Consider the following 13,070-nt stretch of genomic DNA (forward strand, 5'->3'; position numbering starts at 1 on the left):
GACATGAACTTTGTGAGTTTTCATTAATTCTCTGTGTTTCTCATACATGGGCATTAATCAGCTAAGTTGTGGGTGGGGCCTCCATTCGGCATATCAAAAATATGTTATTATTATTTTGTTTACAATTACGTTAATATTAAATTGTAATTATTTATTATGACTCAAATGTCAGATGTGAAAAAAAGAATACTATTTTTTTTTTTTTAGTTATATCCATATCTTGAGAACTTCTTGATGTTAGGAGCAAGAAATTTGGCATGTAAACTTACTTTATAATGAAGATTTTAAATTATAAATTTTACTTATCTAACATCTTCGGTTTTTGAGATATAGGTATCCTCATAAATCACCCCCCTTTTCACTCCCCTTAAGTGTATTTTTGGGAAATGGTAAAATGTGTTTATTTTTAAAGGAGAATGTAAATACCAATGTTAACATCTGTAACATCTTTTGGTTTTTGAGATATAGGTAACCACTACTTTTGACCCCCCCATTAAGTGGATTTTTGGGAAATGGTAAAATAAGTGTTCTTTTTTTTTGTTTTTGCGCTGAACAGAGAGAAAACATTAAACCTAAATATGAATTTTGAGATCTGTAACATCTTTGGTTTTTGAGATATAGGTATTCTATAACCCCCCCTTTTAACCCCTCTTAAGGGGATTTTGGGGAAATGGTAAAAACACGTTTCTTTATTTTTAAGGGAGAATCTAAATACCGATTTTCATGTCTGTAACATCTTCTGTTTTTGAGATATAGGTATCCTCATAAATAAGCCCCCCCTTTTAACCCCCTTAAATTGATTTTTTGAAAATAGTAAAACACCTGTTTATTTCTAAAGAAGAATCTAAATACCAATTTTCACGTCTGTAACATCTTTTGTTTTTGAGATATAGGTATCCTCATAAATAAGCCCCCCCCCCTTTTGACCCCCTTAAGTGGATTTTTGGGAAATGGTAAAACACGTGTTTCTTTATTTTTAAAGGAGAATCTAAATACCGATTTTCATGTCTGTAACATCTTCGGTTTTTGAGATATAGGTATCCTCATTAATAAGCCCCCCGTTTTTACGCCCTTAGGGACGTCATTTCCAAAAATCCTTCCTTAGTTGGTGCCTACATCATAAAAACAACATACCTTCCAACTTTCATGTTCCTAGGTTAAATGGTTTGAGCTGGGTGTTGAGATATATAGATATATATAGATATATGTATATATAGATATTAGAATCTTATGGTTAATTACATTTATAAATTAGTTGGACACTTGTATTAACTTTAATGATGCACCTTAAATAAATAATACTACCTTTAGAATTAAAAGGATCAAAAATCCTTTTAACCAATGGAAAGAGAATAAGGGACATTTAAAGGAGGAACAAACTATCCATTGGCATTTTGAGAAAGCCTTGTACAGGTGAAAAGTGTAGACGCTATTGTGATTGACTAGCATGTTGAAACAATTTTACGAGGAGCCTGCAGCGGAGTAAGATTTTTCTCTCTGATTTTAAATGGCAAATTACCCTTGTGTACCTTTACAGTGAAGTGTGGGCTACATTAAAGTGTAATGTCACACCACCTGACCTGTGTATACAAAGTACGGCAGATGAATCAAGGTAAACCGTATTGGCGGCCTAGTTGACTGAATACCGGTTATTTACAAACAGCTTGTGCAATTATGACACAGATGGTTGTAAATGCTTCTCTGCGATCTCCTTTGTTCAGAAATAGCAGACATATATGGCTTTGGCATTGCTCTTTGGTAGAAGGCTGCTAAATGCCGCAGGTGCATCACACTTGTATTATGCCCAGCAGTGAAGGGGTTAATTAGGTAGCTTGTAGGGTTAATTTTAGCTTTAGTGTAGAGTAGCCTCCCACCTGACACATCCCACCCCCTGATCCCTCCCTGACCCCTCTCAAACAGCTCTCTTCCCTCCCCACCCCACAATTGTCCCGCCATCTTAAGTACTGGCAGAAAGTCTGCCAGTACTAAAATAAAAGGCTTCTTTTTAAAAAAGAAAAAAAAATAGATATTCTGCTGTGTAGGACCCCCCCCCCAAACAGCTGTCTAACCCTCCCCCTCTACCTTATTGTCCCCCATCTTGGGCACTGGCAGCTGTCTATCAGTACCCAGTTTGCATACAAATTAAAATATATATATTTTTTATTTATTTATTATTTTTCTGTAGTGTAGCTTTCCCCACTCAATAACCAATCCCACCCCCTCCCAGATCCCTTAGATAAAAAATGTCCCCCTCCTCTCTCCCTCCTTCCCTTTACACTGTTCCATAGTGTAGGGCTCCCACCTGCTCCCGCCCTCGTGTGCATGCCCACATCCGTGCACGCTCCCGGTGCCCCGTGCATGATCCCGCCCCCTCTGACATCATTCCCCCAGCGATGGCCACCCACCTGCTTCCCTCCAGCTGCTCCCACCCACCAATGATCGCACCATCGCTGGCCGATGCAGAGAGGGCCACAGAGTGGCTCTCTCTGCATTGGTGTGTTAAAAAAGGTATTGCAGTGATGCCTCAATATCGAGGCATCACAGCAATACCTTGAAAGCCGCCGCTTTAAACCTATAATGACGTACAGGGTACGTCGTTGGTCTTTAACGACCAGTTTGTGTATAACGTACCTTGTATGACGTGTTTCGTTAAGGGGTTAAAAGTGAATTTATACAATTCCAACTTTTTAGTGCCCTCAATTTTATTCACTATTGATATTTCTTTCTGATAATGTTAATGTAAAATATATGTATGTATGTGTGTGTATGTATATATATATATATGTATATATATATGTATGTATATATATATATATATGTGTGTGTATATATATATATATATATAACTCCTGTTGGATTAGCGTGCAATTGATAAGTGTTCATTTTTTACTTCAACACTCCATTGAAGTATATTGGGCAAATGCGTTAACGTGGTCGCAATATTCTAAGTCTTTAAGTTAGTGCGCACAAACTTTTTACTTTCAACTTGAAATACGCACACTACCCGACAAGCTCAAAAAGTTTAGGGATTAGGCTTGAGCAGGAGCACTAAATAGCGTGCCACTTGTAATCTAGCCCTTAGCTGCTAAGGACACACTGTTTTCAGTCCCTTCTGAGTGTTGGTAAAGCATACAAATCATCGGTTTCTACTCCATAAACAGCAAGCAACATACACAAGTTAGTCATTTTAGCCCACAGGCTGCCATAAACACATATGACCAGTTATTTTACCCCACAAGTTGCCAGTAATACATACGGTTAAGTGATTTATCTATACCAGGTACCAGCAGAACATACAGGTCAGTTATTTTAGCCCCCCAGGTGCCAGCAAGTGGCAGTTCTAGAACTTAATATTTCTGGGCTAACAAAGGTGGTGAAGATAAAGCACACATAGTATATAGAGCCCCTTGTAGCATAACGGGGGTGCTATATGTGCATTTGTAGATACATAACACCCCTCAGCATCCCACAGAACCGCCACTGCCAGCAACACACACAAATCTGTGATTTTCTGTAGCTAGTGACACCTGTTCTTTACCATCTTTTATTTTTTACTCTCTGGGGCCACTAAAGGATCTTTCCTTTAGCAAAATGGTTTCCAGCTTTACAAAATGACTGCTACCATACAGATGACTGTGTGCAGTGCACATCCTGGAAAGCCACATTTTAAAAGAAATCGAGATCCTACAGCCTTGCAGCCAGCCAGTGGTGGTAGCTCAGACTCTCCTATGTGCTGTTATTGTTGTGCAGAGTTGGGGCTTTACTGCCCTGGACGTATAGCAACTAGAAGCCCACTGCACAATGGCATTGGACCTGATCAAACACACTGCTATTCTTTAGTAACAGGTTGGCATCTTATGATTGGTTGTTATGACTAGACATGCAGAAGCTTCTGGCCCAGCCCACTATTCCAATATTTGTATTTTAAATGGGCATTATAGCCTGTTAACATGACCATTCCCCCCACCATAATAAACTTAATCTACATCCTAAACCTGCCAAAATTAACCCTATCTGCAACCTCCCACCACACCACATAAACAACACTGGCCACTACAGCCCTGCCCTACTGCTTCCTTATACCTGACCAGCCCTCCCATTTTATTCCTTCACTGCAACTACCCCCTTCCACTTATTTTAGTTCTCGCTACACAATGCCCCCACAAAAATGAACCCACTTAAATTATCACTCCTCTAAACCATTTTTATACTTTCCCAGATATAAAAAAATGGGGTGAATATATAAGTATCAGGCGCATTAAAGATTCTAAATATGTAGGTAGCCTGTTTGTAAAATTTTTAGAATTATTTTCTGAAGTCTAAAATGTCCTTTTGGTTTGACTGGTAAAAGACTATGGGGCATATTTATCAAGCTCTGTATGGAGCTTGAGGCCCCTAACATAACAGAAGTTTTGACTTGTCCACCTGCTCTGAGGCCGCGGACAGAAATCAACCCGATAGAATACGATCGGGTTTATTGACTCCCCCTGCTAGCGCAAATCTGCAGGGGTCGGCATTGCACCAGCAGTTCACTAGAACTGCTGGTGCAATGATACGCTGTTGGCATTTATCGATGTGCAGCGGACATGATACGCTACTTCGTATCCTTTACGCTCACACATTGATAAATATGCCCCTATAACTTAAAGAGATACTCAAGTCAAAATTAAACTTTTATTATTCATGCAATTTTATACAACTTTCCAATTTACTTCCATTAACAAAATGTGCACAGTATTTTTATATTTAGAGTTTTTGAGTCACCAGCTCCTACTGAGCATGTGCAAGAATTCACAGAATATACTTATATGCATTTGTGATTGGCTGATGGCTGTCACATGATACAGGGGGAGTGGAAATATACAGAACGTTTTCAGAAACAAATCTACTACTCATTTGAAGTTCAGACTACGCTCTATTGTATAGTCTATCATATATTTGTTGATTATACCAATCTATTGTATTTACTGGTCCTTTAACATGCTTTTTCCTATACAGGTAGTGGCGGCAGAAGGAGAAATGAATGCCTCTCGGGCCTTAACAGAAGCAGCAGTTATTATGTCAGAGTCACCTGCAGCACTTCAGCTACGCTACCTACAGACCCTCTCACATATTTCAGCAGAGAAAAATTCTACTATTGTATTTCCAATACCTATAGATTTCTTATCGTCATTATCATCACTATCTTCTAAGTAAACAACATTTTACCACATTCTACAGGTTAACCCTTTTTAAAAACAAAAGAGGAAGGTCTAAATAAACTAAATTATGATGTTATTACAAATCATAATTTAATAAGAAATTGTAATCCAAAAATAAAATGAAAGGTTATAGGGCTCCTGTTGCTTATGTTTAAAATGGACTTGAAACCTAACATAATTCTGATACAGCATACAATTATAAAAAAAAAGTTTCCACCTCTAGTATCAAATTAACTTAATTCTCATGCCATGTTTAATTTATAAAAATACCTAGATAGGTAGTGTGCATGTGTCTAGAGGACTATATGGCAGCAGTTGTGCAAGAAAGCTCTAGATGGCAGTAGTATTTGCTCAATGTTTAACATTCTTGGAAAATTGTTGCTATTTAATGCTCTAAAGCAGCGGTCACCAAACAGTGGTCCGCGGACCACTGCTGGTCTGCGAGAAGATGTTGAGGGTCCATGACACCATCAAGCAGGAATTAATCTCCTCTGATGGTGTCACCCCTGTTGAGCCACAACTCCCTACAGTGCCTGGCTGGACATCAGTGAAAACCAATGGAGGAGGAGTTAAATTACAATCTACCTTTGCATATTGTGTAGTACTGCGCAACTTGCGTAGCTAGATTGTATTTTTAACTCCTCCCGCCCGGCGCACTGCTCAGAGGAAGATGCTTCCATTCTAAAGCCAGCAGAGGTTCGTATAGTCTTTGCTTGAAATAGTGGAATTAAAGTATATAAAAAAGAAAATCTTTAAAAAAAAAATTCTCTCATATTTAATTTATTTTCTTCCCTTTACCTGTCTTTTTGTAGTAGTTTTCCTATTTCCTTCAAATGGACTTATATCACTGTTTGTCTTCCTCCCCTCCATCTTCTTTTTTTTAAATTAAATATTTTTCATTCTAATAATTTTCCAGCGCACAAAGCCATTTCACCTGAATTCCAGTAATTGCCATCCAGCAAATCAGCCATATCCCACCAGTATTATAGTAATTGCCAGTAACATCAGCCGTGGTTAGCTTACATCCACATTGATAGCTTCCTGATATAAACTTAATTTATTACTCCAATGTCTGTCCATGATCATAAGTAGTTTTGAATAATTCCTAGCTGGGGAGGTAACTTGTAAGCAGTGGCGTCACTAGGGGGTGCGGGCCGCACCTGGGTGACACCCTCCAGGGGGTGACACCAAAAAAAAAAAATTTTTTTTTTTTTTTTTAAATTTTATTGAAATTCAAAGAAATACAATGTTGAGATGCATAGATTATTTTATTAGAGGCTGGCATTTGTGAACATTAGTGGGACTGGGGAAGTTGTAGACACACAATTTTTTTGCCCCTTGAGCCAGTGCTGCAATTTCAACAAATAGTTTTCCCGGCTTCTTTTGCTTGTTTGTACTTTGCTCCTCCCCTGCCCAATTTCACTATGAATGTTGTGGGTGTGCCGTAGGGCTTGCAAAGTTGCGCTGCTAGCCTAAACCTGCCTGCCTATATGTGCTCACTGCTCAGTGACATGCGGCCCAGGGCTGTGCACTAACAGACTTGGAACAGAGTCAGAGAGCAGAATTTTCATAGTTTGCGCGCCTAAACCTTTTCTTCAGTGATTTATTTTAGAGTGCTCTGTTTATCTTTCATTTGATGTTCTGCTGAGACTGGGAGCAGCTCTAGATATGAGCTTCATAATTAATGCAGTGCAGTTTACATATTTTGTATGTGTCTGAGTTTTTGTGTGTCTCAGTGTTTTTGTGTGTGTGTCTGAGTGTGTTTCCGAGTGTTTGTGTGTGCGTATGAGTATGTTTTTAAGTGTGTCTGAGTGTTTGTATGTGTTTGCCTGTTTTTGTGTGTGTCTGCTTTCTGGGGGGGTGACACCATGACTTACCGCACCGGGTGACACCAACCCTAGTGACGCCACTGCTTGTAAGTCTTTAAGCATAATTATTTTTTTCCCCACTTTCTGCCTCCCTGTTTCCAGCTCAAAAGTTGGCACTCACTCTTCATCTGTCATTTGGAAGTATTCTCTCAGTTCTGGCATTCAGTTAGTTAATTCCAAAAAATAATTCTTAATAATTTGTAAATATATACATAATGTAAACGTAACTATGATTATACTAGTTATGTACACTATGTGTATGTGTGTATATATATATATATATATATATACACACACATTATAGAGGTTTGTACCTTTTTAAAAACAATTCATGTTAGTGGTCCATGGGATTCAAAATTGTGAGTTAAGTGATCCCTGAGGTCCGAAAGGTTGGCGACCCCTGCTCTAAAGCAATAGAGGGCCTACTAAACAGTGCAAATTATTTTTGGGCCCCTGAAAGATAACTCATTAGTAAGCAATATTAATAAAATACAAGCTGTGCTGTATAATAATTTTGAAGATAGATAGATATATATAAAGGGTAGAGATAGATAGATAGATATAGAGGGAGAGATAGATAGATATAGAGAAATAGATAGATAGCAAAAGATAGATGGATAGATAGAGGGAGAGATGGATAGATAGCACACATTCTGCACACAACTTTGTATAGAATTGCTGCTATGGGCCTCCCACTTGGGCCCTGGCTTTGTACCTGTTGCACCAATGGTCATTCCACTCCTGCTCCAGACAATCCTGGGCACACCGACCTGCTTTCCTGCAAAGGATACCAAGAGAATAAAGTAAGTTTTATAACAGAAGTAAATTGGATTATTTATCTTTTAATTGAACACGCTATCTTAACTAAAAAGAAAAAAATGTGTTTAATGTTCCTTTAAACTTCTGAAGAAACTTAAATTAATATTTATCTAGTTAAATAAAATGAGAGCTCTTAGAGAAAGGGATAGTAAACACCAAAAATGTTATTGTTTAAAAAGATAGATAATCCCTTTATTTACCATTCCTTAGTTTTGCATAACCAACACAGTTATATTAATATACTTTTTACCTCTGTAATTACCTTCTATCTAAGCCTCTGCATACTGCTTCCTTATCTTTTGACTGACTTGCATTACAGGCAATTAGTGCTGACTCTTAAATAACTCCACATGCGTGAGCAAAATGTTATTTATATGAAACACATGAATGAACGCCCTCTAGCTGTGAAAAACTGTTAAATACATTCAGATAAGAGGCTGCCTTCAAGGGCTTAGAAATTAGCATATGAGCCTACCTGGATTTAGCTTTCAACAAAGAATACCAAAGGAACAACACACATGATGATAAAAGCAAATTAGAAAGTTGTTTAAAATGACATGCCCTATCTAAATCATGAAATTTTAATTTGGACTTTACTATCCACTATACTTGTGGCATACGCAAAAGCTCTTTTTAAAGAGTAGTAATAATCCTGACACAGTTTAGGAAAATGATGTCCAAAAAAAGTCCATTTTAGCAGCTTGTTTGATGATTTTCAGACTACAGGAACCACTGTGTGTTAGTTTGATTACATACTGCGTCCTATCTTCTAACATTTGAAGAATACGATTTCAAGAAATCAGCACATTTTAAAAGAAAATATGATAAAATTGAAATATAATCCTGTGTCATTATCTTTATGCATTGTTCTTTGTACGTTGGCTTTTCATGGAATATTAAATTAACTTGTAGCACTGAGCAAAAACAGTCTGATAAAATCAGTAGCAGCTGAGATGTATAATGAATTAGAAATGAATGTCTTTTACTTAATTTTAATCGTAGTTTAAAATCCCTATTTATGGGCTTGATGCTTAAAAAAAGAGGATATAATATAATGGAAAAAAACATTGTCTGGGATTCACAATTTTATTCTCCATGGCAACAATTTAATTCTACTTATTCAAATAAATGGATAAACATATGATGGTTTTACGAAACACACACATGTAAAGGGCTAGAAACACAAGAATAAAAGAAATGAATATAAAAAGCTACATCTTTAAATATACTACCTTCTGTATGTAATATGGTACCTGCAGGCTAACTGTATTAAGTTCTTTGAAAGGTTTGTATCTTGGTTCTCCCTGTCTAATGCTGCCCACTGAGGCCACCCTCTGGTCAGGGTAAGGGCAAGACTGGGTAATCCCTAGATTACCTAAATAAAGGCAGTCATTGTTCTGCTTCTCTGAGAATAGATACAAAGTAAACAAAACAAAATAATCAGTTTTAAAGGCTTTGATAAAATAAGATAATCTGATTTCCCCAAAGGTCAGGTTCCAGGAGATCAGTCCAGGGATAAAGGAAGTGCAGAGTTCAAGGACAGGCCAAAGATTTGGTACAGTGAGATCAGTCCAGCAGGCACAGGACACCCAACAGGTACAGTTGGTGAGGCTAGTATGGGATACTAGGTAAGGGCAGCTGATACAGCAGGATTCAGGTAAATTATCATTGATTTTTAAAGAACAGGAGACTCATCAGGCACAGGAAACTTAGCAGGTACAGTTGGTGAGGCTGGTATGGTTACTGGTACAGCAGGATCCAGGAAAGTTGTAATCAGAAAACAAGGTTGGTACAAGGTTGTTGCAACACAGGTTATAGGAAGAGCTGAAAGCAGGTAAGAATAAGGTTGTCTGCTCAATAACTCAGCCCCAAGTTATGGGCTGAGTGGATTTATATAGGAACTTCCACACCTGTAGCCATTTAGGTGGGAGTTCCTAAAATTAGGGATGGCCCCATTAAATTAGTGCAACGTGCGGCTGCTAGAACTAGAGGAAGGCAGCAAGCGCTGCAGAATACTGCCTAATCAGGAGCACGTAAGAACCTGACAGCCTTTACTCTTAGTTCTGTCCATGTTAGGTTGAAATAAGCAAGGCACCTCTCCTTCCTTCTTGGTAAGATGTCCTGTTAAGAGGTCAGAGGTGGCACTGGGTATTGCTCTGTGCAGTGTGTCCGATTATGGATATATGTTGGGCGCACAAAACGTGCCCTTAGGGACAGAATCTTTGAGCATTTGAGGGACATAGAAAATCCAGATGCAATACGCCTTTTGCCAAACATTTTAGGCAGGAACATAATTTTAATACCTTTTTGCTTAATGTACAATCCATAGACCATGTACCTAGACACATGAGAGGTGGGGAGAGAGAGTGACTTCTCGAACAGCGAGAGGTCTTTTGGATTTTCAAATTAAAACTGAGAATCCAATCCCCAGTATAATGTATGTTCTAAATGCAAAAGGGAGAGGGCAGATATCCTGCACTGCATGTGGTTATGCCTGAAAATTAGACAACTCTGGTTCAAAGCTAATTACTGGCTAAAAAAGTTTCTAGACAAGAGGATAACGTTCTCAGTTTTCACAGTTTTTTCTATATTATGATCAATCCCATCTTAATACTAGTGTGCAAAATCTAGTTAACACAGTCATTTTGGATACGCGGAATCTTATATTAAGAAGCTGGAAGGAATCTAAGGCTCCTAGTATAGCTGAACTAGTCAACAAAATATACATACAAATGACTTTAGAGTTGCATGATATAAAATTGTTTTCTGAATTGCGTATGAAGGCATTTTTTTCAAAATGGAAGAAAATTATTTTAGCATGGCCAATTGCAATTTATTGCTCCTATCAGGAGATCGAAAACTTTTCTTGCTTTGTTGTTGGCGGACTTTCTGCCTCAAACATGGTCGCCAGATATTAGGAGAGGTATTTAATCTATCTAGAATAATTATTAGAGATAGGGACGTATTCGGAGGTTGAGAGTGGCGGGGAGGGAAAGGAGAGAGAGGGTTTTTTGTTTTTGTTTAGTCTATTTCTGTATCATGTGTTTTTGTGTCTGTAAGATAAATGGTTTTCATACTGTATTGGTATATAGCTGAGTTTAATGAAAGAATATCATTTCTTTGGTGATATTTCATTTGTGTAAACCATAATTTGAAAATATTAATATTTTCTTTTTTCTTTTTGTTATGGTATGAATATATATTCTTTCATGTCTTGAAAAATAACTAAAAAAGATCAATAAAATCTAGTATGCCACTGTGCACACTGATGGAAAAAAAACAAAAAAAAAACAACCTAAGAATCCATTGGCTAGATTACAAGTTTTGCGTTCGAGGCTGTGCGGTGCTAACGAGCAGTTTATGCTCACTTAAAGACAGCGCTGGTATTACCGGTTTTTACAAACCCGGCGTTAACCGCAAAAAAGTGAGCGTAGAGCAACATTTTGCTCCACATCTCACCTCAATACCAGCGCTGCTTACGTTAGCGGTGAGTTGGCTAAACGTGCTTGTGCACGATTTCCTTATAGGAATCAATGGGGGAGAGCCGGCTGAAAAAAAACCTAACACCTGCAAAAAAGCAGCGTTTATGTCTACACCTAACACCCTAACATGAACCCCGAGTCTAAACACCCCTAATCTTACCCTTATTAACCCCTAATCTGCCATCGCCGACACCTACATTATACTTATGAACCCCTAATCTGCTGTCCCCAACATCGCCGCCACCTAAATTATACTTATTAACCCCTAATCTGCTTCCCCCAACATCTCTGCCACCTAAATTATACTTATTAACCATTAATCTGCTGCCCCCAACATCACCGCCACCTACAATATAGTTATTAACCCCTAATCTGCCGCCCCCAACGTCGCCGCCACTATATTAAAGTTGTTAACCCCTAAACTTAAAGTCTAACCCTAACCCTAACACCCCCTAACTTAAATATATATTCCTATCATTTAATAAATTATTCCCATTTAAAACTAAATACTTAAACTAAATTGTAGCTATCTTAGGGTTTATTTTTATTTTACAGGCAAGTTTGTATTTATTTTAACTAGGTAGAATAGTTATTAACTATTTAATAACCACCTAGCTAAAATAAATACAAAAGTACCTGTAAAATAAAACCTAACCTAAGTTACAATTACACCTAACACTACACTACAATTAAATGAATTCCCTAAATTAAATAAAATTATCTAAAGTACAAAAAAACAAACGAACACTAAATTACAGAAAATAATAAACAAATTACAAGAATTTTAAACTAATTACACCTAATCTAGTCCCCCTAACAAAATAAAAAAGCCCCCCCAAAATAAAATAAAGCCCTACCCTACACTAAATTACAAATAGCCCTTAAAAGGGCCTTTTGCGGGGCATTACCCCAAAGAAATCAGCTCTTTTACCTGTAAAAAAAAAAGGACAAATCACCCCCCCCAACATTAAAACCCACCACCCACACAACCAACCCTACTCTAAAACCCACCCAATCCCCCCTTAAAAAACCTAACACTAACCCTTGAAGATCACCTTACCGGGAGACATCTTCACGCAACCGGGCCAAAGTCCTCAACAAAGCCGGGAGAAGTCTTCATCCAAGCAGGGCGAAGTGGTCCTCCAGACGGGCAGAAGTCTTCATCCAGACGGCATCTTCTATCTTCATCCATCCAGAGCAGAGCGGGTCCATCTTCAAGACATAAGACGCGGAGCATCCTCTTAATCCGACGGCTCTTCTGGAATGAAGGTTCCTTTAAATGACGTCATCCAAGATGGCGTCTCTTCAATTCCGATCAGCCAATCGGAATTAAGGTAGAAAAAATCCTATTGAAGTTCAATCCTATTGGCGGATCCAATCAGCCAATAGGATTGAGATCACATTCTATTGGCTGTTCCAATCAGCCAATAGAATGCCAGCTCAATCTTATTGGCTGATTGCATCAGCCAATAGGATTTTTTTCTACCTTAATTCAGATTGGCTGATAGCAAAGTGCTTCTTGTATTTATTTCCCTATAACTTGCAAACCTCAGGACAAAATTTAGAAACTATTTAGCATGGTTGTTTTTTGGTGGTTGTAGATGTGTAACAGGTTTTGAGGGTCAAAGTTAGAAAAAGTGTGTTTTTTTTCATTTTTTCCTCATATTTTATAATATTTTTAATAATAAATTTACTGGGTA

General features: G+C 37.9%; 1 protein-coding gene and 1 long non-coding RNA gene across 2 annotated transcripts in view; one reads left to right on the forward strand and one right to left on the reverse strand.

Moving 5' to 3' along the window:
• LOC128652994 (stomatin-like) overlaps positions 1 to 5,337 on the forward strand; it is a 126,655-nt gene extending 121,318 nt beyond the window's left edge. The window contains exon 7 of the mRNA XM_053706020.1: positions 4,999 to 5,337. Within this exon, the coding sequence (XP_053561995.1) occupies positions 4,999 to 5,196 (198 nt within the window). The 3' untranslated portion in view covers positions 5,197 to 5,337. The remainder of the gene's footprint in view (positions 1 to 4,998) is intronic.
• Positions 1 to 13,070, reverse strand: part of LOC128652995 (uncharacterized) — a 72,944-nt gene that overhangs the window by 8,434 nt on the left and 51,440 nt on the right. Inside the window, exon 2 of the long non-coding RNA XR_008401327.1 lies at positions 7,785 to 7,847. This is a non-coding gene — a long non-coding RNA (uncharacterized LOC128652995). The remainder of the gene's footprint in view (positions 1 to 7,784; positions 7,848 to 13,070) is intronic.

The sequence above is a fragment of the Bombina bombina genome, chromosome 3, assembly GCF_027579735.1.
Source record: "Bombina bombina isolate aBomBom1 chromosome 3, aBomBom1.pri, whole genome shotgun sequence".
Classification (NCBI taxonomy): Eukaryota; Metazoa; Chordata; class Amphibia; order Anura; family Bombinatoridae; genus Bombina; species Bombina bombina.